The sequence below is a fragment of the Peromyscus californicus genome, unplaced genomic scaffold (genome assembly GCF_007827085.1).
Source record: "Peromyscus californicus insignis strain IS unplaced genomic scaffold, ASM782708v3 Scaffold_5__1_contigs__length_169319896, whole genome shotgun sequence".
NCBI lineage: Eukaryota > Metazoa > Chordata > Mammalia > Rodentia > Cricetidae > Peromyscus > Peromyscus californicus.
This window is the reverse complement of record NW_026294573.1, coordinates 100,596,963-100,619,412: the sequence shown is the minus strand read 5'-3', so window position 1 is coordinate 100,619,412 and position 22,450 is coordinate 100,596,963. Positions and strand designations below refer to the sequence as shown.

Below are 22,450 nucleotides of genomic sequence, written 5' to 3'. Positions count from 1 at the left end.
TGGGGAGCTCAGCTAGAGTTAGACACATGTCTGAAACCAGCTAGAAACCTCCCCATTTGCTCTGAACAGCTGTGCAGGGTGGCACAGTGAGAAACCAAGAAGATAAGGATGCTGTGATGCTGGAAACCCGAAGCAGGTTAAATCTTTACATGGATGTTGCTGCCAACTGCCTAGAAAACTCAAGGGAATTAAGAAAGGATGGATTTCCAGAAGCAATATGTTCAATATCCTAGTCCTAAGAGGTGCATGGAGATCAATGGCTTTCCTATATGCCAGCGATAACTGCTTTAAAAATATCCTGGAAAGTAGATGTCATTCCCCAAATCAATCCTTAACATAGGACACAGAAATAACCCCAACGGCCAAGGGAAAGGACCTACATAAAGAAAATGAGGCTACTTCACCAGGAACCAAACGCGCCACATCCATGTTCATGAATGTACACCAAGGGCCACAGAGACATCACGTTTTCACCAGAGCAATCAGAGAGGCCAGAATTCAGGCAGGAGTACCAAAGCATTCTGGGAGCCTTTCCACAATCAACTTGGTGGAAATACGGTTTTGAGCAACGCAGGGAGGATTGTGCTTTAGCTGTGTTAGAACCGAGCATCCCTCAAAACACAGGGTGCCAGGTCCACACTGGTGCTTAGAGCAACAGGACAGGTTTAAATGCAGGAACAGAGGATGAAGCTGGTGCAGCTCAACTCGGTGCCACTGAGTCCCTGGGCACTCATTGAGGTTAGTGACACGTGCTGAAATGATAATATGTTGCACACATTTCGGCCAAGGAAATGCATTATTAAAGTTAATTTTACCTATTTATTTTAACATTTTAAAACGTAGCCACAAGAACATTGAAAATCACATCTGTGCTACACTGGGCTACATTTTTTGCCCCGCAAAACTGGCCAAAAGCATATAGAAATGTATGTTATTTTCTAAAGGTCAACTTTAGCATAGGCATTTAAATGAGTCTGGAATAGATACAGCCATTAAACGATGAAAGAATAATTGAGTGTCTGGGAGCAGGAGGAGAAAGATTTGATGTTTCAGACTTCCTTTACGGGAATTCCAGATAAGCTGAAATGCAGTGACAGATGCACTAGAAGAAAACAGAGACGCAGCCACAAGAACCCCTGTAAGAGGAAGCTCAGCACAGCATTAAAGGCGGGAAACACAGCCAGGCTAAATCTAACTACATAAAATCTCAAGATTCTCCACGTGTCATGTAACATCAAAGCCAAGGTTCAAGGACACATGAAACATCAGCACATACCTACCACAAACGTGGCAAAGAGCCGGTAGCCTCATACAAAACAGGCTCACAAACCTGCCAGGGAAGGACAGTCAGAAAAAAAAGTGCCAATCACATGAGCCGCCAAACTCACAAAAGGAAAATTAGAGACAAGAGGATCCTTAGGAAAGATCTCAATAGTAATCAAAGAAATGCAAATTAAAACAGCCGTTGCCAGGGATGAGAGAATACTTGACGCAGAGCTGGAACTCATTGGTGTGATCTATTCGGAGGACAATTTGGCAATGCACACAAAAGGTTCAAAATTCACGAGTGCTATTTCTAGGAACCATCCTTGGAAAATAATCAGAGATGCGCAGACAGAAGTTCCAATATGAGTCCATTGTATCTGTGTGTATGTATAATCAGTGAAAACTGGCACTTACCTCCGTGTTCTGTAACAGGGCCTCGCTTGAGGAAATGATACCATGGGCAGCAGCAGGAGTTTTTTTTTTTAACAGAGACTGGATGGAGGTGACAGGATACAGATCTGCCTCTTCCCTCATTCCAAAATATCTTGAATTGACAAATAAAAGTTTTGAAGGAAGAAAAAGTACTAATAGTTCTGTAAGGCCATCAGCAGGCAGAGTATTTGCAGAATTTCTGGGACATGGGAAGGAAGGGACAGGGAGTCAAGGGACTAAAACCAGGACAAAGCACCCAAGACACGCCCCAGAGGGCTAGGCAGCGAGGGTCACCAGGGTGCTTTCCCAGTGCTGAGTCAGGGGGTGGGGACCCTTGCTGACCTGGGAGGATGCTCAGGAAGGGGACAGCACTCATGTCCGTGGACCTCTTCGTATTAGTAGGAAAACCATCATGATCCGAGCCTGATGCTAAGGGGGGTTTGTGGGCTTCACCCTCCTGAGGTCCATGTGTAGGAGACTTGTCCTCTGTGTGGCTGCCGTGGGAGGTGCAGACCTTGAGGACATGTGGCCTGGCCAGAAGTAACTAGGTCGCCAAAGGTGTTCCTTTCAGAAGGAAGACATGCTCCCTCAAGAGAGGGTTGATTAACCCCATCCTTCCTTCTTCTCACACCCTCGAGTCCAAAGTGAGGCTAGACTAGAGTCCAACTGATGTTACTGCTATGGCACCAGACCTCCAGAATGACGAGTTGGACAAATATTTTCTCTTTATATGTTCTCACTTTATATATAGAGTGTATACCCAGTCACCGGTGTTTTACAATAGCAATAGAAAAATGGACTAGCATATTGGGTTATGACTGATTTTTAATTTTCCTTTTTTCCCTGCTATTTTGCCAAGTTCCTGCCTTAAGAATTTTTCAATATTACAGCTAGAAAATAATAATCAATATTTTAAAAGAAAAAGAAAAGAAGACTTGGCATTTACATGCAAAGAGTAACCACAGCTTTATAACTTTTCTTCTTCATGATGGCAGGGACCTCTGGCTGGTCTCCGGGCTTTGGGTCTGCTTGTCCCAATGGCCCCTCAGGACTGTGACCACCCTACTCCCTTCTAAAAATGTTCCGTGGCTCCCTTTAGCTGACAGGAGACTTGGCTTCCTTGCAGCTGGATCTCCCAATAAACTATTCACTCTTTCTTGAGATTCTAGGTTCTGCACACCATCCCCACACCACTCCTTTTCTCACATGGCCCTGATGCTCCTGAAGCCTGGCAGATGGGCCTTAGGGGAGAACCCGCAGTCAGAATGTACCAGAATAGCTGTGCAGAACCCACACAAATGCTGCTTTCCAGCCCAGAGGTCTGTTAGAAATCAGACGTCCTGGGAGTACGGTGTGAGCAGGTGTGGAGGGGGGTGCTGGTCTCCAAGATTTGGGAACTGGGGAATAATAAAATGGCATGCAAAATGCCATGGCAAGGGTTCTAGAGGTTTGTGAGGAGGTGCCCGAGAGATGGGCTGCTCGGTCCACATAGCCGCCTGCTTGCCTGTGGGTGAAAGAGTCAAGGATGCTTGCCAAAGGCTCCTAGGCTCTCCTCTGCAAAGGGGCAGGTGTATCCTGGAGATCCCATATATACCTGATATGTCTTGCCTGTCACACTTTGGCAAGAGCATTCTAAAACATGTCACCGTTTTGGGTGACATAATGAAATCACTTGCACACAGTAGTTACTCAGAAAGTGGCCATAGGTGACAGAGCAGGGCATCTTCCTTCTCCATAGAGCTTGATGGAGTAGCTGCTTCCCAGGGCCAGAGTGGCATCCTGGGAACTTGCTGGGGTGCAGGAGGCACAGGAAGTGTCCCTGGGAGAGCTTTGAGGGCAGTAAGGATGGCCCAGAGACTGTCTCAAAGAAGGCATACCCCCTCCCATCACCCCTGTGTTCTGGAATCGGTGTGGACCTTTGCTGAATGACCCTCGGCCTCACTTCTTCATGAGGGTTCCTCCTTAAGTCACATCCAGGAATGCAGTCCAGGAGCTGGCAATAATTTCACGTTTTGTAGTACATGGAATATGAATACAGCACTATTAAGTTGCAGAAGTCACAGCCTGGATTCAGACCATGCTCTGTCCTCCAGTGTGCCAAAAAGGCAAACAGCCACCCTGGTATGGGCAGGCCATAGAGTGGATCCTGGCAGCCGCCTCACAGGCTTAGTTCCACCCAGAGCCAGAGTTGGGAGAACAGAGTAGATGCATGCTTGGGTTGCAGCCAAGTCAATCAAAAGTCTCAGTTAGTTCTTCTAGAATCTGACCCATTCCACATCCCTTCCTGTTACCTACTGGCAGATCTGCTGATGTGCTGACCAGCCACTAAGGGGTGGGAGGTGGGGTTAGGGACAGAAATCTGAGGTTCTCGTGCTCCTGGCCTACTTTGTGCCTGTTGTCATCTGAAGGCCGCCAACTTCTCCAATATAGTGGTGCTCAAGTACTAGCTCAGATCTGTCACTGTGCCTCATGTCTGACTCAGTGGTTCTGGTGTGAAGCCCAGCGATGCTACTGATGCTTCTGATGCCGGTACCACACTTGGGGAATCTCTGCAGTAGGGGATAGGTCTGCACCATCCTGAAGGTAGAGGATCCAAGTGTCAATCACTCAGTACTCACTACATAGTTTCTCAGTGCTCAACGAGAAGCACCACATGGCAAACTCCAGGTTGCTGCTGGTTCCAGCGGCTGGCTCAGAATTTTCGCTAAGATGTCTAGAAGGGTTCCTATCAGCAAACAATGTCAGATTCCCAAAAGCCATCAACAAATAACATCACGCCTTGGTTGAGTTCTGTGGGAATCTGAGCTACTGGTGCTCCCATCTTTTCAATGTCCCTGGTGGCTTGGGCAGGAGGCAGGGTTGGTACATACATGGAGGATGGTGCTGGCATTTCTCTGTGCCTCACAACTTCACCTCACTATTCCCGGAGCAGGTACCAGAAGAAGGAAGTGTTAGCTCCTCCAAATATGACTTACTAAACAGAAATCCTTGATGGGACCCCTTATTGAACCTACACAAGACAGGGAGCACACACAGGGATGGGCCATAGAGATGAAGTGGCCAGTGGTAAGGGGGCTATGAGGTGGACAAAAAGTATCTTATTCTGCATCATCCATAGAGGGAGAAATTATCTCAGAGGCCTGAGCATACAGATTTCACAGGAGAGGGCACGTGGACAGATGGGGGAGGGTGCTTCTGCCCTCAGAGGGTCTTTTGGGCTATGCTACCCGTGCTATGGGTACAATTCCTGCTTAAAGAGAGGGGAAGGGTTGGAATTCCCACAAAGGTGGCCTGTGGCTTCGGTGCATGGGGTCCTTCTGTCCTCTGCTGCAGACTTTGTTCCAGGATGCTCTCTCCAAAAGAGCAAGCAGCACTTCAGAAGGGCTCACCACCCCTGTGATGGAGCAGATGGTCACTTGGCCTTGGGGAGGGTTCCAAAAGGCTCAGGAGGGCCCAAAAGGGCAGGGGCTTTGAAGAGAAAACTCCACAGATGGCTACATTCTGATCATGGGCAGATCAAGGGCCATGGTGGGTCCCACCACTTGAAGGGGATCTTTGGTATGAAAAGGTCACCCCCAGAACCTTTCAGATCACCAAGGACCAGGTAGGAAGTCTTGGAGCCTGTTTGCAGGGAATCGTGCTGTGTTGACAGTGGACCCAGGTCCAGATGAGGAACTGGGTTCCAGAAGATGTTGAAAACAATGGCTTCCCCTTGCATGATGCATCTGCCTAGCAAGGCGCCTTTCCTCACACTGGAACTCTCCTAATGTACTTATTCACCCCAAATACTCCTAAGAGACAGAAGACTGTCAGTACAGCCACATCCCCAAACCAAGATGGAGAACCCAGAGGCAAGGAGCTGCTGCTCCACATCCTACTTCACCTGTTAAAATGGTGAGATGCCACTGCACACCTCTCAGAATGGCCAACCCAGAGCACTGGCACCACCAAACACCAGTGAGGAGGTGGAGCCAGAGCAATGCCACTTGTTGCTGTAGGAATGCACAGTGCCACAGTCACACTGGAAGGCAGTTTCCCATAAAACTAAACACAATCCTACCGTGTGATCCAGCAGTCAACTCTTTGGTCTTTACTCAATGGTGTTGAAAACATTATGTCCACATTAAAAAAAAAATCTACATATGGTGTTTATGGCTGAATTACTCTTAATTGCCCAAACTTAGAAGCAACCAAGATATCCTTCAGTAAGGAGTGAGTAAATTGTGGCATAGCCAGACAATGGAATATTAGTAGTAAATGGAAAGTGGCTACCAAACCAAGAGAAGAGATGGGGGAATTGATTGCATGCCAACACAGTGACATAATATTCTAAAGCAGTGACAGTATTTTATGCGCTTGCTTAGCATGAACAAGACCCTGGATTCAGTGCCCAGCACTGTCGGGAAAACGGGACTCATGTGATGTTAGAACCAAAGCTGTATGCTGATGCAGCTTTGCCTAAACACAGAATGTGCATTGCTGGGTTACACTCTAATAGTCTCTGGGCTTTGGGTGAAGATGAGTCAGGGTCAGATCATCAGGTATAGTAATGTCACTCTGTGGAGGGGGCAGTGGATGAGGTGGAGGCTGTGCAAGTGTGTGGGGTGGAGACATACAGGCCATCAACTTTGTATGTTACTTTCTGTTTTTCTGAGAACTTAAAACTGCTGCAAAACAATAGAGCCTTTACGAAAAAAACAAACAAAATGAAGCGTGGCACATGAAGGCTGTTTCATGGCTGTGCCCCTGGGAATGGCAGCATCAGCATCAGGGTCCACGGACGTCCCTTCACCAGTTAAATACTCTGAGCTAGAGGCACTTCCCAGTCAACCGCCCCATCTCATTTGCCTCGCAGAAGGAGACAGACTCAGAGAGTGTGAGTGATTTGTCCGAAGTAGCTTTGCCGGTCATTTGTGTCATGTGGAGAGGTTGTCTTAGCAGTCACGAGAGGCTGGGGGTGGGGCTAATTCCAGAGGGGCACAGATGAGAGCTTGGAGTGACAGGCGCAGAACCGTGTAAGTTTGTTAAAGTAACTGACACACGCTAGCAATGGGGACTGTCTCCCTGGAAAGTTACAGCCCAACAAAGCTGCCAAGTTGGACTTTCCAATTTAGGGGATCTAAATTTTAGGCTGGACTTTAAAGAAGTGTTCCTATAATCCCAGCACTCGGAGGACAGAGGCCAAAGCTGCACAGTGAGACCCTATGTCCAAAACCCAACCCAACCCACCAACCAAAACAAAACGGGGGTGGGAAGGTGGCTAAGTCAGTCAAGCGCTTCCTGTGCAAGCATGAGGACCTGAGGGGTTCAGATCTCAGCACCCATGCAGAACATCAGGTGCAGCGGCATGCGCTTGCAATCCCTCTGCAGGGAGATGGAGACAAGTCGATCCCCGGACTGGCTGCTGAATCTGTAAGCTCCGGGTTCAGTGAGAGAACCTGCCTCAAAAAACAAGGTGGAGAGAGATTGAGGGAGACACCTGACATTGACCTCTGGCTTCTGAATGCACACATGTGCACATACATACACATGAATACACATGTGTGGGGGGAGGGGAGGAGAGAGAGAATCCCCTTGATGAGTACAATGAGCAGCAAGAACTAAGAAGCCAGCTCAGGAAGCCCGACAACTGATAACCCCGAGTCTACGTCCATGAGCACAGGGTCTGGCACACAGTGTGGCCACATTGTCATTCTTTGAGTGAATAGACACGTGTTCCTCCTGAATTCCTGGGACAGTGAATGACCACTGGATGAGCACCACCTATATGGGGGTCTTTCAATTTCATTTTGCTCTCTGTATCTCTGTCTCCCAGAGCCACATCTGCTCTTACAGGGAAACCCACCTCTGTAAGTTGAAGCAAGCCTGTGGAGCCACAGCCTTGCCCACAAAGCCAGGCTTACGCACGAGTCTGCCTGGCATTGAGTCATTTCTCTTCTGGCTTTACAGTTTCTAATCTAGAGAGGGCATGGCTGAGGCACACTGAAGTCTTTCTAGTCCCAAATCCTTTGTTGTCTCAGCTGCGTTTCTAGCTCTGACACACTTGAGAGTCAGCTCAGAAGTCAGCCTGAGGACTCAGCCTGTAAAGCTAGACCTAGAGATTCACCTGTCTGAGCCAGATCCAGGGCTGCCTGGGGGCCATTAAGCACCAGCCTTGACTCATGGGGACTGTTGCATAGCTATTTCCTCTGAGATAAAACATTCCATCTTGGAGGAAAGCTCCTTAAGACGCAGGATATCCTAAGGGGAGGTAGAACATTTCATCCTACATGGAAGCTCTAAGACCAGAAAGCAAACAACTCAAAGGCTTCAGGAAGTCCCTAAAATTGAACAGACTCACTAGACTCCTCCCTCCCCAGGCTTATATAGGAAGTACGGACTGCTGAGTGATGACCAGCAGACCTACCTAGAAGAGGCTCAGGCCAACTGAGCTGCCTGGAGAAGACACTCTGACCTGTTAAGCTGCAGTGTGCTCCAGGTTTCCAGCCTTCGTGAGCCGTCATCCATGCTGTGGCGGACTTCGGTGATTGCAGCTGCCTTTGAGTATTTCTGCTCCTGTAGGTAACCCCTCATCTATAACCTTATAAGTAATCCAAGTAAACTCATCCATCCACCAACTGGGTTCTGGTGGTATCCTCACTCTGTCATTGGTTTCCTATCTGGGGTATGTGGATCTTCATTCGGATCTCCCCAGGTGTATTGTCACACAATAGGAACTATGTGCTTGCAGGAGCAGCTGCTGCCATGGCTGGGATGGCCCTCAGACTCTACTTGGTTCGTAGTACCAGTACCACAGCAATGAGTTCTGGGATTATGCCCACCCCTCCGACCTCAGACTGACTTTCTCCTTAGGTCCCTTTCTTCCAGTGCACCTATCTGGAACAGAAGTGGTTGACACTGCCAGTTGCCTGGGTCCGTAAAAGGAATCCACTTTCCTCTGTACTCCTGAGAGGCTGTTAGCCCCTGGCCAGGGTCCAGCAGCTGCACTCCAGTGGTGGAGCCCAGACGCCTGGTGAGGATGCCAAGGTTCTGAGGCAGAGAGGAGTCAGCTGGGCTGAGAGTTTTAATCAAGAAGGGTCCTTGCTGGCCATGTCACTGAGCTACATCCTGTGCTCTGGAAAGGAGTCTTCCCACTGAGATGCCAAGACCCCAGCAGACAGCCCTGACACAGCTGTGTGGGGCCAGGGATATTGCACCAAACAGCCAGTACCTGATCTCATGGAGGACAGTGTCACTAGGGAGGACAGTGTCATAGAAAAAACAATGACCAGTAGCTGGAACACCAGGCAAAGCCCTCTGCCCTCTGGTAGTCTCCGGTTCCTCATCTGCAATATGGGAACCATCACCTCCCCTACAGGGCAGGCTCCTTAGGAGGGCGGCGGGAGAGCCAATGATGTGATGATGACATTGGAAGGCAGCTTGGCTGGGAGAGAGTGAGCTTAGAGATCATCAATGGGACAGCCAGGCTGATCTTTGGCACTCTTTTGACCAAGCTCCATGAGTTTTAGACCCCGGAGGCTCTCTACCAGCAGTTCCCACGCGACTCCAGGAAGTTATGGCTGCAAAGGAAATGATGTCTGAACTAGGGGTCAGGATTTTGTAATTCAGTCCTTTTCTCTTCTCTTTCCTTCCTTCCTTCCTTCCTTCCTTCCTTCCTTCCTTCCTTCCTTCCTTCCTTCCTTCCTTCCTTTTTAAAACGGGTCTCACGTACCCCAGGTAAACCTTGATTTTGCTGTGCAGCAGGGGATGACTTTAAACGGCTGGTGGTGCTGCCTCTGCCTTCCTGGTGCTGGGATTACAGGTGTGTATTACCCAGTTTATGTGGTTCTGGGAGTGGAATCCAGGGCTTCATGAATGCTAGGCAAGCACCGTACCAACTGAGCTACCCTCCCGGCTCCGGTCCCGGTTTGTCTTTGAACAATCTTTTGTGACTTTGGAGATACTTTGAAACTTTGAACATTGGCCTTCCCTGCTGTGGGCCTCAGTTCCCCTTCTACAAAATAAAGAGATTGGGGAAGCATCTCTAAGGACTTTTTAGGCTCTCACAGCCAAAGATGCTATTTAAGCAGGCACCCCTGAATCGCCGCAGGGCTTCTCACTCACTGAGAGCCCTGTCACAGTTCCACAAAGGACTCTGCCAGCAACAGCCTCTTCAGGGTTTGGCAGTGAGTGGTTCCCACTGGAGGTCAAGGTCCCTTTGGTCTTCACTGAGGGACTTGCCTGGGAACGCACGCCTGGCTGGGATCACCGCCCAACCCTTCCATTCCCAAGCACTTCCAACTCCTTTCTGTGCCGGGCTTTACAGTTCACAGTGCCAGTTCACACACACACAGGGAGGCATCTGGGGTGGGGGTTGTCCTTATTTTGCTTGGGGGGCCGGGAACTACAGCTCAGAGCTGTGAGGGGGGCCTTTCCAGGTTCTCACAGGCAACCTTCGAATGGCTGCTGAATGGGGACAGAGCTTCGGAAAGGGATTTGTGGAATCTGCTGAATCCAAGCTTGTGACTCCCAGCCCTGGCCCTTTCAAGCCCTGCTAGAGCCCAGGATACAGCTCATGTGGAGGTCTGCCTGCTCACCGGACTCCCATGTGTAACCCTCTGCGACCCGTGGCCCACAGGGTGCCTCTCTGGGGCTTCTAAGTCTCCCGGGATGACTTGATCAGGAGACTAGGAGGCAGAAGAAATGAGGGAAAGAGAAAGGGACAGACCACCGCGCTGCACTGAGGGCCATCACCCACTGCTGATGAGGAGGTGCATATATGGGAATCTTCAAGCATCCTGAAAGTGGACCTGACGTCCTGGAAGTCAGTTCCGGTCAGTTTTAATAGCCTGCAACTTCACTTTTTAGAAAAACATTGCCAACATGCACGCATAGGCCTGAGGTGGAGGCTGTGAGGTACAAGGCTGTGAACACCCCCAGTGCTCTGGCGCCATGAGCTACAATGCACCCATCTGAGTGCCCACACCACCCTATTAAACAGGAGTTCAATCAAGGTCTCTGGGACCCACTGCAGAGCAAATGAAAAGCGAAATTATTCATCTGTGGTATGAAGTCATTTGGGTTTAAATGTGTGTGCTGAGATGAGTTCTAGAAGGCTGAATTCTAAACCAAAAGGGATGTGGGAGAGGAAGTCGGAACGGGAGTTAGGAGTAAAGGGAGCAGAGAACGGGGAGAGAGGGGATAACGGTGTGAGACAGACGAAGGGGACAGTTAGGGAGAGGAGGGTGAGGGAAGGAGGAATAGGTAGGTTACTGGAGCTAGATACAATGACGCATATGTATGGAAGTGTCACCGTGAAAGCCTCTCAAAATGTGGGCCAGGAGTACCTCGGAGAAGCGCTGCACGTCCTGCGTGAGTGTGCCCACGCGCCGCCACCGGAAGTGCTTCAGCAGCTTCAGGATGGCCGGGTTCACCGCGTTGTCAGAGGGCACCGTCCGGAAGAAATATGGGTACTTCTTCTTATCCGCAAGAACAGGCGTGGTGGCAGCGAAGGAAAGCTGAGAAAACGAGAGAGGACACGGTTTTTTAATTGGGGCCTTGCACCCAGTCCTTCCTGGCGGGCATCTCTCACTTGGGACAGGGGTTTCATTTAGTTATATGTATTGCGTGAGTCTTTGTGTAGGTGTGTACGTGGGTGCAGGTGCCCGAGGATGCCAGAAGAGGGCGACAGATGCCCCGGAACGCGAGTTACAGTGAGCTGGAAACTAAACTCTGGTCCTCTGGAAGAGCAATCTTGAAGAGAAGATAAAAAGTGTTAGCTAAGGAAAAAGGGGTTGGCTGGACCTGCGGGCTACACCTCCCCAGAGAAATGGAACCATCAATACAGTGATCTGTTCCATTCCAGAACTTTCTCTGCGAACAGTGTTTTTTGTTTGTCTTTTGTTAGATCATTCTCTATACACAAATGAACTGTTTCCCCATTTATGCAAGGAAACTTCCAGCCTGAAATTCTTTGCAGCATTTTATTATCGGCATCCTTGTTTGGCATGTGAACAGGCTAGTTTTTTGAGTCATCTTTAATTTAGGGACACTAACACTGTTTCATTTGCCCTGCTGTTTGCCACATTTGTTATTATTGTCACATGGGCGTCTTGGTGCAGAGCATTTCACCCTCCATTTCAGGGTATTTCCATGAGACAGCCTGGGATGTTTTCAGGTAAAGACCTGGACAAGTGGCGTGGTTGGTAGAATGCTTGACTAGCATGCATGAAACTGTGCCTTCTGTCCCCAGGGATGCATAAATGGCAGTGTTCCTGTAATCCCAGCACTCAGGGGGTAGAGGGTCAGAAATTCAAGACTATCCTCTGCTACTCTAAGGCCAGCTTGGGCTCCACAAGATTCTGCTTCAAAAATACTTAATAAATAAATAAATAAATAAATAAATAAATAAATGCTGCAAATCTTTAATATTTTCATAGTTAAATAACCTGAAGATATTCTGCCCACTTTGTATATCTGCAAGTCAGAGATAATTCAAGGTCCGGTCTCACCACATTCTTGTCAACAGGGAATGCACACCATTTTCCTATGTAATTTTATAATGAGCCACCACAGAAATGGGATCCTGTTACATTCGTGGTTACATATACTGTTGAGCCTTTTTCCATGGGTGGCTCCTAAGGAGTGGGTCCTATTTTAGGAAGTGCTTTTGCATGCCTTCATCGCTGAGTGGGACTCTGGTGCTTTTTAGCTGCATTTAAAGAAGACATTGAAAACGCATAGCCTTCAAACTTGGCCTCTCATGGCTGCGGCGAACCTCATGTTGTCTGTCCTTACACGTGGTATTTTAATTTACACCCGGTAGTCAGCTCTGTCCACCCTTCCCTTTATTATTTTTTCATTCTCTTTTAAGTGCCAGTAAGTTGTTAAATTGGATTTTAATTATCTGTCCAGCTTAAATGTCACCACTTCCTAACACTCCCTCTGATCTCTGCTCCTCTTCCCCCAGCCTCATCCACAGAAGGTAGCTTCGACCTTTCTGATCCTTGCAGTGAGATGGTGGGAAAACAGCATCTGGCTGCACTTCTCATCTGCATTTATCTCCCGGGGACCAGGGGCTGAGTCTCCCCCAAGGTCGGAGAGCAATCTGTAGTTCCTCTCTGGATGGAAATGACTCTTATCCTTTGTCCCTTTTCCAATTTTACTCTTACCCTTCCTTGTCTGTCTGTAAAAAAGTGATCTTTTGTATTAAGGCAGAGATTGGGGCCCCTAGTTTTCCAGTTATTACCAGTCTGTACGTTGTCTTTTGCCATCATTTGTAGTCTTTTACCACATAGAAATGGTTTGGGGGCCAGCGAGATGGATGGCTTAGTGCGCAGGGGAGCTTGCCACCAAGCTTGACAACGTTCAATCCCTAGGACCACATGGTCGAAGAGAATCAGGCTTCCACATATGTGCTCCTGCGTGGGCTTGTGCACACATGCACACACACACACACACACACACACACACACACACACACACACACACACTCACACACTCACAAATGCTCCCCCACCCAAATGTACTAAAACAATTTTAAAGAAAAAAAAATGTTTGACCCATGGTTGAGATTCTCTTTATTCCATTTGCTTTGTCAGATTTTGCGTGATATTTAGAAAGGTCGCTCCTACTCTGGGGTTCTGAAAGACTTCCGCTATGGCTGCTCTGTTCCTTCTTTCTTCCTCCTTTTGTTTTCATTGAATTTGATACAGAGAGGAGGGCTGAAGCTAGCTAGCTTGCTGCTGAGAGCTTCCTCTGGACCTTCGTGTGCCACAACAGCAGCACGAATTCTGATATACATGAACCCCAGGTCAGCACCCCAAGCGACAATAGCCAGGACCCTTGAGCTGTGGATGTAAAGTCTTTACTGCTACTTTTACCAACTCTCCCCAGGGCTCCAGGGCAGGCAGTGGAGAGCTGTCCTTCTCCTTGGTCTGGATCAGAGGGTATATGGCTGCTCCCTCAGGCCCCTGGATGTCCTACATCCATTCTGCAGCCCCCGCGGACTCTATCCATTGGAGCTGACCATGTGAGAACCTAATGGTCTCCATGTGGGGTTAGACAGCATCTGAGAAACCCACTTCTAAGGTCTCTGTAGTGGTTGAATGGGATCAGCACACCTAGGCTCATAGAGTTGAATGCTGGCTCACCAGGGAATGGGACTTCTAGGAGACGTGGTCTTGTTAGAGCAGGTGTGTCACTGGGGGTGGGCTTTGATGTTTCAGAAGCTCAAGCCAGGCCCAGTGTCTCTCTCTTCCTGCTGCCTGAGGATCCAGATGTGGAACTCTCAGCTACCTCTCCACATCATGTCTGCCTGTGTGCCACCATACTTCCCTCCATGATGACAATGGACTAAACCTCTGAACTGTAAGCCAGCCCCAATTAAATGCTTTCCTTTGTAAAAGTTGCCATAGTCATGGTGTCTCTTCACAGCAACAGGAACCCTAACTAAGTCTTCAGAGATGCCCCAAGATTGATAAGGGTAAAGGATGTATGGCTATTTTTAAAATTGTAGGGATACTCAGGACCATAGGGAAGACTCTACATGGAATGGAATTCCAGTTAGACACATGGAAGCTTCTTTACTCCTCGGGCTGCCCACACTGGAAAGCCTTGCATCAGAAGAAGTGAGATCCCTGTATTGGGAGGTATACACACGGAGGCTGGACTGTGCAGTGAGAACAGAGGGAACCCTTCCAAACACTGCAGAGAAGAGTTGCATGGGTATTTCACTGCATACAGATACATGCATTCTTTTATCTGGAAAAACAAAATAAGACTCTGTGACTTTTATCAGATTCACAAAGAATGCCATACAATCCAAACAAGGTCTGTACACCTGCTTGCAAATGACACATTGACACATGGGTCCCACAGGGAACACATGAAATAGCAGCTGTGTCCAGTCTTATCCAATATAATATTCACAACTTTTTTCTTAAGATTAGAACCCCATGATAAGCCTCCTCCTCTCATCAGTTAAGAAGCTATTAGGGAAATCTGGGAGTGACTACCTCAGGACCTGGGACATTACGTATGCCCACCACATCTCTCAGATGCTTATCTAATACACGTTCTTTGATGTGATCTCTGATTTGTGCTCTGGTTGATGCTTTACTGTTAGTGTCCCATTAGTTCCAGGCCCACAATTAATTGTTGCTCGAATAACCTCATATGTTTGCCCTGTAGGTAATTACAGTGGTTACTGTTCAGTGAATAAATGGTCCATTGTGTTTACAATGGTCTTGGAGTACAATATATGCCCCAGGTCTAAATCATGTTGGGTGCAAAATATTAACTGGAGCTGGCATTTTCTGCACCATTTGAGATAATACACACTTTGATTGGATTGCATTACTGTTTCATGGGCTTTAGTCTCCTAGAACTTTCTTCCAGGGGAAGACTGTAGGTGTCTCGTAGTACCACAGAATTTCAGAAATGAGAAATCACCTTTTTGGTTATTTATCCTAGCTGTGCACTGAGCAACTTGGTTCCCATCAACTCAATCAGACTCTCTGGGCAGAGAGGCCAAGAGGTAGCAATATTTAAAAAATAGCTGTTTTTTTTTGGGGGGGTGGGGGCACAGGTTGCTGCCGGAGAGACAACTCAGCAGTTAAGAGCACTTGTTGCTCTTGCAGAGGACCTAGGATTGGATTCCCAGCACCCACACGGCAGCTCATAGCTATCTGTAATTCCGGTTCCAGAGATCTGACGGCCTCTTCTGATCTCCACACGTGCTGCACATGCATGGTGCACACACATATGTGCTGTCAACACACCGATACACATAAAATAAATCTTAAAAAAAAAAAAACCACAAACAGTTCAGGGAAAGAAGATGCCCAGGGAGGGCTGAGAACCCTCGATAGGCCCAGAACTGTGGTCCTGAATAAATAGACTGCTAATCAGAAATGCAGTCTGAGACATCCATCAAAGTCAAGGAAAGATGGAAGCAGAACTTGAACTCAGGTCTAAAGGACTCGCAATACCAGTGCTTATTCTTGACTTGATGCTGCCCATCTGCTGCTGGGTGATTCCCAGGCCTCCCCCAGCATCTGGCAATACCGGGGCTTCCAGCATTAACACCCTAACTTCTGGAGCTCCTGCCTTATTCCTCTCAACCAAATTAGTTTCTGAACAGACTGTGATGGAAGTTTCCAGATAGTCCCGAACCGCAGACTTACTGAAGAGAGGATTTTAAATTTTAATTCATAGTTTTGTTTCATCTAGTTTCACTGCAATTGTTTTGAGAATTTGGACCATGCAGTACCTGCTTTGGGAATGTGTTGAAATCTGGTTTGGTGGCCTTTTATAGAATCAACTTTTGTAAAAGTTCCACAGAGGCTGGGAAAATGATTCAATCTTTAGATGTAAGCTACAGAATTCTTTATTAGACTCCTAATGCATAATAGATACAACCAACCTAATTATGTTACTATTGTATGCTTCGTGCGTTTGTTTACTTGATCTTCAAGGCTGAGAGGCTCGTTAGGTTCCTTCCATTGTCTCCCGCCACCTCCTAGCATTTCAACAGGTTTCGCTTTTGTTGCCTTTCATTCTATGTTGTTTTGAGCGTAAATGTTCATCACAATTGTATCTTTATTTTTCAGCCATGCATATCCTTGCCTAGTGTGAACAGCAGGTACTTAATAGATATTCACAGACTGCACCAAGAACTGAAATATTTATGAAGGCAAAATAAACCTCTGTCATTTACTGCTTCTTGGGATGTATCTTGCTTGATAGTTAAAGCATTGCCCTTATTAACTTATTGCTCATATTTGCCTATCATAACTTTGAGCCTCCTTGTGGTTATACTCTATCGAGATTATTAGAGATAGAGATAGGTAGGTAGGTAGATAGATAGATAGATAGATAGATAGATAGATAGATAGACAGACAGACAGACAGACAGATGCTTCTGGGAAGCACCGCATGGCTAGATGCTTAAACATATGTACTTATTACTGTAATAAGCACTTGACCTCACATTTCTTGCCTCATTGGCTCTCTCGCTCTTTGTATGTTTCCCATGGCTCCCTTTAGAGTATAGATTTGTTTTCAATGCCGTTCTGGTTGTATGAATTTATCTTGCTCCACGTGTCAGCCTGAAGGAACACCTTTTGATATTCTGAAGAAAGAAGGGGGCTGTAAACTTGCTTAGCTGGTCTGACCCTCTGCTGCCTTGGCATAAGGCTAAACAGCCGAGTATAAAATTCTCGGGCTATGACTTCTTTTTGAAAGTGCAGCATGATGCAGAGAAGGAACCTGGGGCAAACCTGATCACTCTTCATTTGTAGGTACCTGGTTTTCTTTGCCTGTATGCCTGAAAGATTGTTTTTCTTTGTTCTTGGAGTTTAAAAAACTTGCCAGTATACACCTGGGTGTGGCATTCTCAGTTTTGTCTGGGATACAAGAAACACTTCAATTTATACATTCAAGTCTTCCAACTCAAAACATTTAAATATAGGAAAATACATTGTATTTTAAATACTTTACATTGTATATACTATAGTATATTTATTATTTATATACTGGAGTTTTGTGCATTATATTATGTATGGTATATGTATGTATATATAATATATGCCACATGTTTGCCTCTTATATAATAATCACCTACATCCTTGTCTTTCCTCTGGATACCTGGTCCTCTGCACCATTTTTTTTTTTTTTATTCTCTAAATCCTTACCTGTTCTGTTTTCTCTTGTGATTTCAATTCTTGGTCCTTGTCCTCTGAGTGGTAGAACATTTCATTTTATTCTATCTGTATTTTGTTTGTTTGTGAGACAGGGTAAAACTAGCCTTGAATTCCCAATCCTCTCACCCCAGCCTCCCAAGTGCCCATGGGCTTATTGCATGGTCTTATTTCAGTGTCTGTGCATATTAACTTTTGCTGTTTTCTGGTAATATGGCTGTATCATCCACAGTCCTCCCAGGAGGGCATAGGGTCTCATCGATACAACCCAGTCAATGTCTGGCATTATCTGACTTCCTGATTTGTCTTTCAGAAATACTGTCGGATTCTGCAGTTCTCTGGCTGTGCTGCGGCAGACAGGCTATACGGCCTCATGCTGGCCACCCTGGACCTCGGCTTGAAGCTTTATCGACATTTTTATTGTGTTATTGATGTTCCTAGTTTCCTATCAGTGTTTTTATGGTCATATTCCTTTGTCCCCACTCTCACCTCAGGCTTCCTATTTCGGGGAGATTGTGCTGGGTATGAGAATTCTCGAGTATTTTGAGTTTGACTGCGGATGGCAAGAGGCATTCTGAAAATTTCTTCTTTACCCTGTAGCAATCATTTTCAGAACTAGACTCTTCTCTGCTTCCTCTGGCTCTTTCTGAAATACTTCTCCAGAGGGGTTTTTGGTGTCCACCCTAAAGCAAGGCCATGCTTTCCACAGTTTTTATTGTCTAATTGGTGCTCATCTTATGATGATCTACAGAGGCAAAGTGATATCATTGTCTGCCCTCCATATCTAATTTTCTATCGCTCTGGATCAACATAGGATGTTAAGTTCCCATCATGCACTGCTGCAAGGCTGCTTCTTTTCTGACCATGAAAACTCTCACTTCCCAGAAGGCAATGCATTTCTGGTACCCTCTCTCCAGCACTTTTCTAGGAATTTATTATCCTTTTAAATTTAGAAAGACATGTGAGAATGAAGAGAAAAAGACATTTGGTTGCCCCGGTGATGGGTAGCTTGAGGTAGAGACACCATTTTCCAATTTCATGACCATGTAAGTGAGGGGTCTCTTCCTCAGACCATAGGGACTAGAGGAAGCTTCTGCTGATCTTCCGGGCAATTGTTATTTTATGAGGCAAAGTTTAGTGATGCTTTCTAATATCCAGAATGGCAACAAGTCCTGAAGTCTGGCGTGTTCATATGTATGTGTGTGTGTGTATTTGCATATGTAAATCTGTATGTGTATATATATGTATTTGTCTATGTGTGTATCTATGTCTATCTGTAGGCATGTGTATATGTATGTGTCTTTGTGTATATGTATATATTTTTGTATGTATGTATATGTGTGTCTGTATATGTGTATGCATATATGTGTGCATGTATGTCTCTGTGTGTATATGTATGTATTTGTGTATGTATGTATATGTGTCTGTATGTGTGTATGCATATATGTGTGCATGTATGTCTCTGTGTGTATATGTATGTATTTGTGTATGTATGTATATGTGTTTGTATGTGTGTATGCATATGTGTGTATATATGTCTCTGTGTATGTATGTATATGTGCCTGTATGTCTGTGTGTGTTCTTTCCCATGTCTTGATAGTTTCAAAGGAAAGTTGGAAAGTTTTCTGCTGGGATCTGCTTGTCAATACAGCCTCTCATCCTTTGCACCTCTTCCTAGCTCTCTACCCCAGTGTCTACCTGGCTAGAGTGATGGCAGACCCTCCCAGAATCTCAGCATCATTGCCTCAGTTTACACAATTGTGTACCATGCCTTGAAGCCAGGGCAAAGGCAAGTCTTCAGCCTGTGTGACCCAGCGGCTCCTTTCCAGAGCCCACACTAACCTGTGAGTGTAGACCCTACAGTGTCCCCAGCTGCTCAGCCAGCTGATCCTCAGGACGGCCACACAAGGTGGGCACTGTGGTTACTCTCTCTACTCTCAGAGGCTGGGAAATGGAGCTAGAGGTTCAGAATCTGCCAAGAAACAGATCCGTGGTCCTCAGCAGCTGAAGGGTTTGGGGTGAAGACAGACTGGGGAGCCACTGCTCAGGGTGGAGGGCGTGCTTTGGAGGAGATTAGAATGTTCTAGTGTTAGATAGTGGTGTTGACTCAACAGCACCAAATGTACTTAATGACATTGCATTCTCTTTATAGTATTAATATGGTGAGTTAATGCTATGTGTATTTCATCACAATAAATAAAGAAAAAAAAACGTGCGCATGATTATGAAAGTTGTATGGAGAGGTGTGGGGCCTGTGCTAGTTACTTGGCTCATTTCCAGAGCAAACAAAAAAACTCTCAAAAAACCCAACCAACCAACCAAACAAACAAAAATTTGACTAAAGCAACTTAAGGAAGGGAGGGTTTCTTTATAACTTTTTTCTTCTTTTACATCTAATTATGTGTTTGGGGAGGTACCATGGTGTGGGTGTGGGTGTCAAAGGACAAACTGCAAGTTCCTGGGGTTAAACTCAGGTCATCAGGCTGGTGGGGAGCACCTTTACCTACAGGGTCATCGTACTGGCTTTCAGTCCCAGGGAGCCCAGGCCATCATGGACCAGAAGTGCCAGCAGCACAGCTCTTCAGGTGCAGAAGCCCATTGTCCTCCTGGGCAGTTGTGAGAAGTGAGGCCAAGCTTGTGATGAGTCCGTCAGCACTGGGGGAGCCTGGGTCATCTTGGTGCAGGCTGGCTTTGGTCCTCCCACTCTATACACCCACAGGCAATTCCATTCTCTAATGTGTTCAAGAGGAAAACTTGTTTGCCATGGATGGATGGAGATACCCCCACGCCACCACCCACTCGGGTGGCTGGTCATGATGTGAGCCATCCAGGGCATTTTCATAGACATGCCTGACTTGGGGTCAGTCGGTTCAGATGCATCACCTGAGGTAGCAGGTATTTTCAAATGGTGATGCTGTAGCCTGTGTGACATGAACAGCACAAGGTCAGTAAGTGAGATGTGGAGCTGGTCTTCTGGTGTCATTTCTGGTTCTCTTTCTGCAGCCCAGCACAGAGCCTTGAACCCTGAGCAGAGGCAGGCAATGTTCTAGGGTGTGCTCCTTTCCTGGAGATCTGGTGGAACTTGGAGGAGACAACATATTCTGGGGCTACTTGGAGGGGAGTTTATCTCTCAGACATAGAAGTTTCCATGGTGGGTGTGGATTGTTCTGGTAAGTTCTGGGGGATACCAGCAGAGTGGCACATGAAGGAGGCGGGGTGTTCTCTCCAATGGGAGCTGTGTGGCCGTGGAACACCTCTCAAGACTCTAGGGTCTGCACACGGAGCTGCTCATGCTCAGCAGTAAGGCTCCAAATGGAGACAGAAGCAGAGAGTGAAAACCCCAAGAACACCCAAGAAACCGAAGACCGGCATTCCTGGTCCCCGAGAGGAGGGAAGGGCGAATTGTCGGGCTTGTGAAGCTGCTGCCCTTCTCATCTCTGAAATGATGGGTTGGACCAGAGATTTCAAAGGTTCCCGGCAACCACAAACCTGTGTTTCTCCCTCTGACAGCCTAAGAAAATGATGGGGCTTGTGGTTTTGAGGGGGTGGGTGGGTTTTTTTATCTGATTTAGCTAGACAATTGCCTTGTACCTCACTTCTCGGCGGATAAGTACATTCCCCAGCCTCACTAACTTTATTAGATTCCAAGCCACCAATGAATTCCTGTCTGAATGCAATTCTTTTTTTTTTTTTTTAACCTGGTCTGGGACTCCTGAACTGAGTTCTTCTGCGGAGATGAACCATCTCTAGAGGATGGGTCAGCAGGGGTGGCCACAGTTGCTAAGAGCTTGGGAGGCGACTTGTGCCAGGTAGGAGGGCAGGAGGGATGATGGAGGCTTGTTCTTTTCTCTGCTAGGTTTAATCTTTTGCAGTGGGTTTGCTGACTGTGCCTGTAATGAAATGAGGGAGGTATTTGTCATCGTGGGTCCCTTTCAGCCCAACTGAATGCAACACAACTTTCTCAGGAAGCTTCTGACAAAACAGTGTTTGTGGCTGGTGCCAGGACGCATACAAAGACACCGGCCGTGTGCACTGGGAACTGAGGGCCACTTAGGGGCTGTGCCAGGCCACGGTTGCCCTCGAGCCCAGGGGCAAGGCTGTTTGGACACTATGTGCTTCAATTTCAATGTCGTGAGATTCATGTGGTGCAGGGTGGCTGCAAAGTGTCCCCAAGTTAATGAGGGAGAATGAATGTCTGGCATGCCGGTGAATTCTGCTTGAAGCCAGGCTCCCACAGAGGCCTTTGGGGTGCTATGCACAGGTATTAAATCTGAGTCAGTGACAGCCTGGGCTGGAGCCACCTGGGGAGCCACATTCCTCCTGCCTGCTAATGGGGTTGTGTTTTCATCACTCAGAAATGCCCAGCCATTCAACATATGCCACTCACCCCCACAGCCATTCCTCCTCATGCCTCACCCCACCCTGTGGGAACTCAGAACAATTTGAAGGGAGCCAGAAGAGGCACCGTTGTCTCTATTTCCTCTTGGAGAAACTGAGGCTTGAGGTGGGTCAGTGACTTGCCTGGGGACTGCAGTGAAGGAGTGGTAAGGCATCGTGTTCCGATGCTGGGACTCCTCAGAGGCACTGTATGCAGCACCCCTGTGGGGAGCACTCATGCAGGAAGGAATGGGCATCATGTTCCAATGCTGGGACTCCTCAGAGGCACTGTATGCAGCACCCCTGTGGGGAGCACACATGCAGGAAGGACTGGGTATCATGTTCCGATGCTGGGACTCCTCAGAGGCACTGTATGCAGCACCGCTGTGGGGAGCACTCATGCAGGAAGGAATGGGCATCGTGCTGGGACTCCTCAGAGGCACTGTATGCAGCACCCCTGTGGGGAGCACTCATACAAGAAGGACTGGGTATGCTTTCTCATCGGAAGTGCAGAGCAGCCCTATGAGGTAGCTACTAGTGCACGCTGCAGATTTTGGCTGAGGAGACTGAAGTTCACAAAGGTTAAGTCACTTGCACATGGTCACGCAGCAAACAACTAGCAGATTAGGGAGAGGGACTGAATTCCCCACCAGTCCCATCTCACCGACTGCCATGCCACTTCCCAGGACCTGACA

At 47.3% G+C, this 22,450-nt stretch overlaps 1 protein-coding gene across 1 annotated transcript in view; it reads right to left on the bottom strand.

Annotated features, from left to right (window-relative positions):
- Gabbr2 (gamma-aminobutyric acid type B receptor subunit 2) overlaps nucleotides 1-22,450 on the bottom strand; it is a 356,326-nt gene that overhangs the window by 189,027 nt on the left and 144,849 nt on the right. Inside the window, 1 exon segment of the mRNA XM_052718497.1 lies at nucleotides 11,025-11,195. Within this exon segment, the coding sequence (XP_052574457.1) occupies nucleotides 11,025-11,195 (171 nt within the window).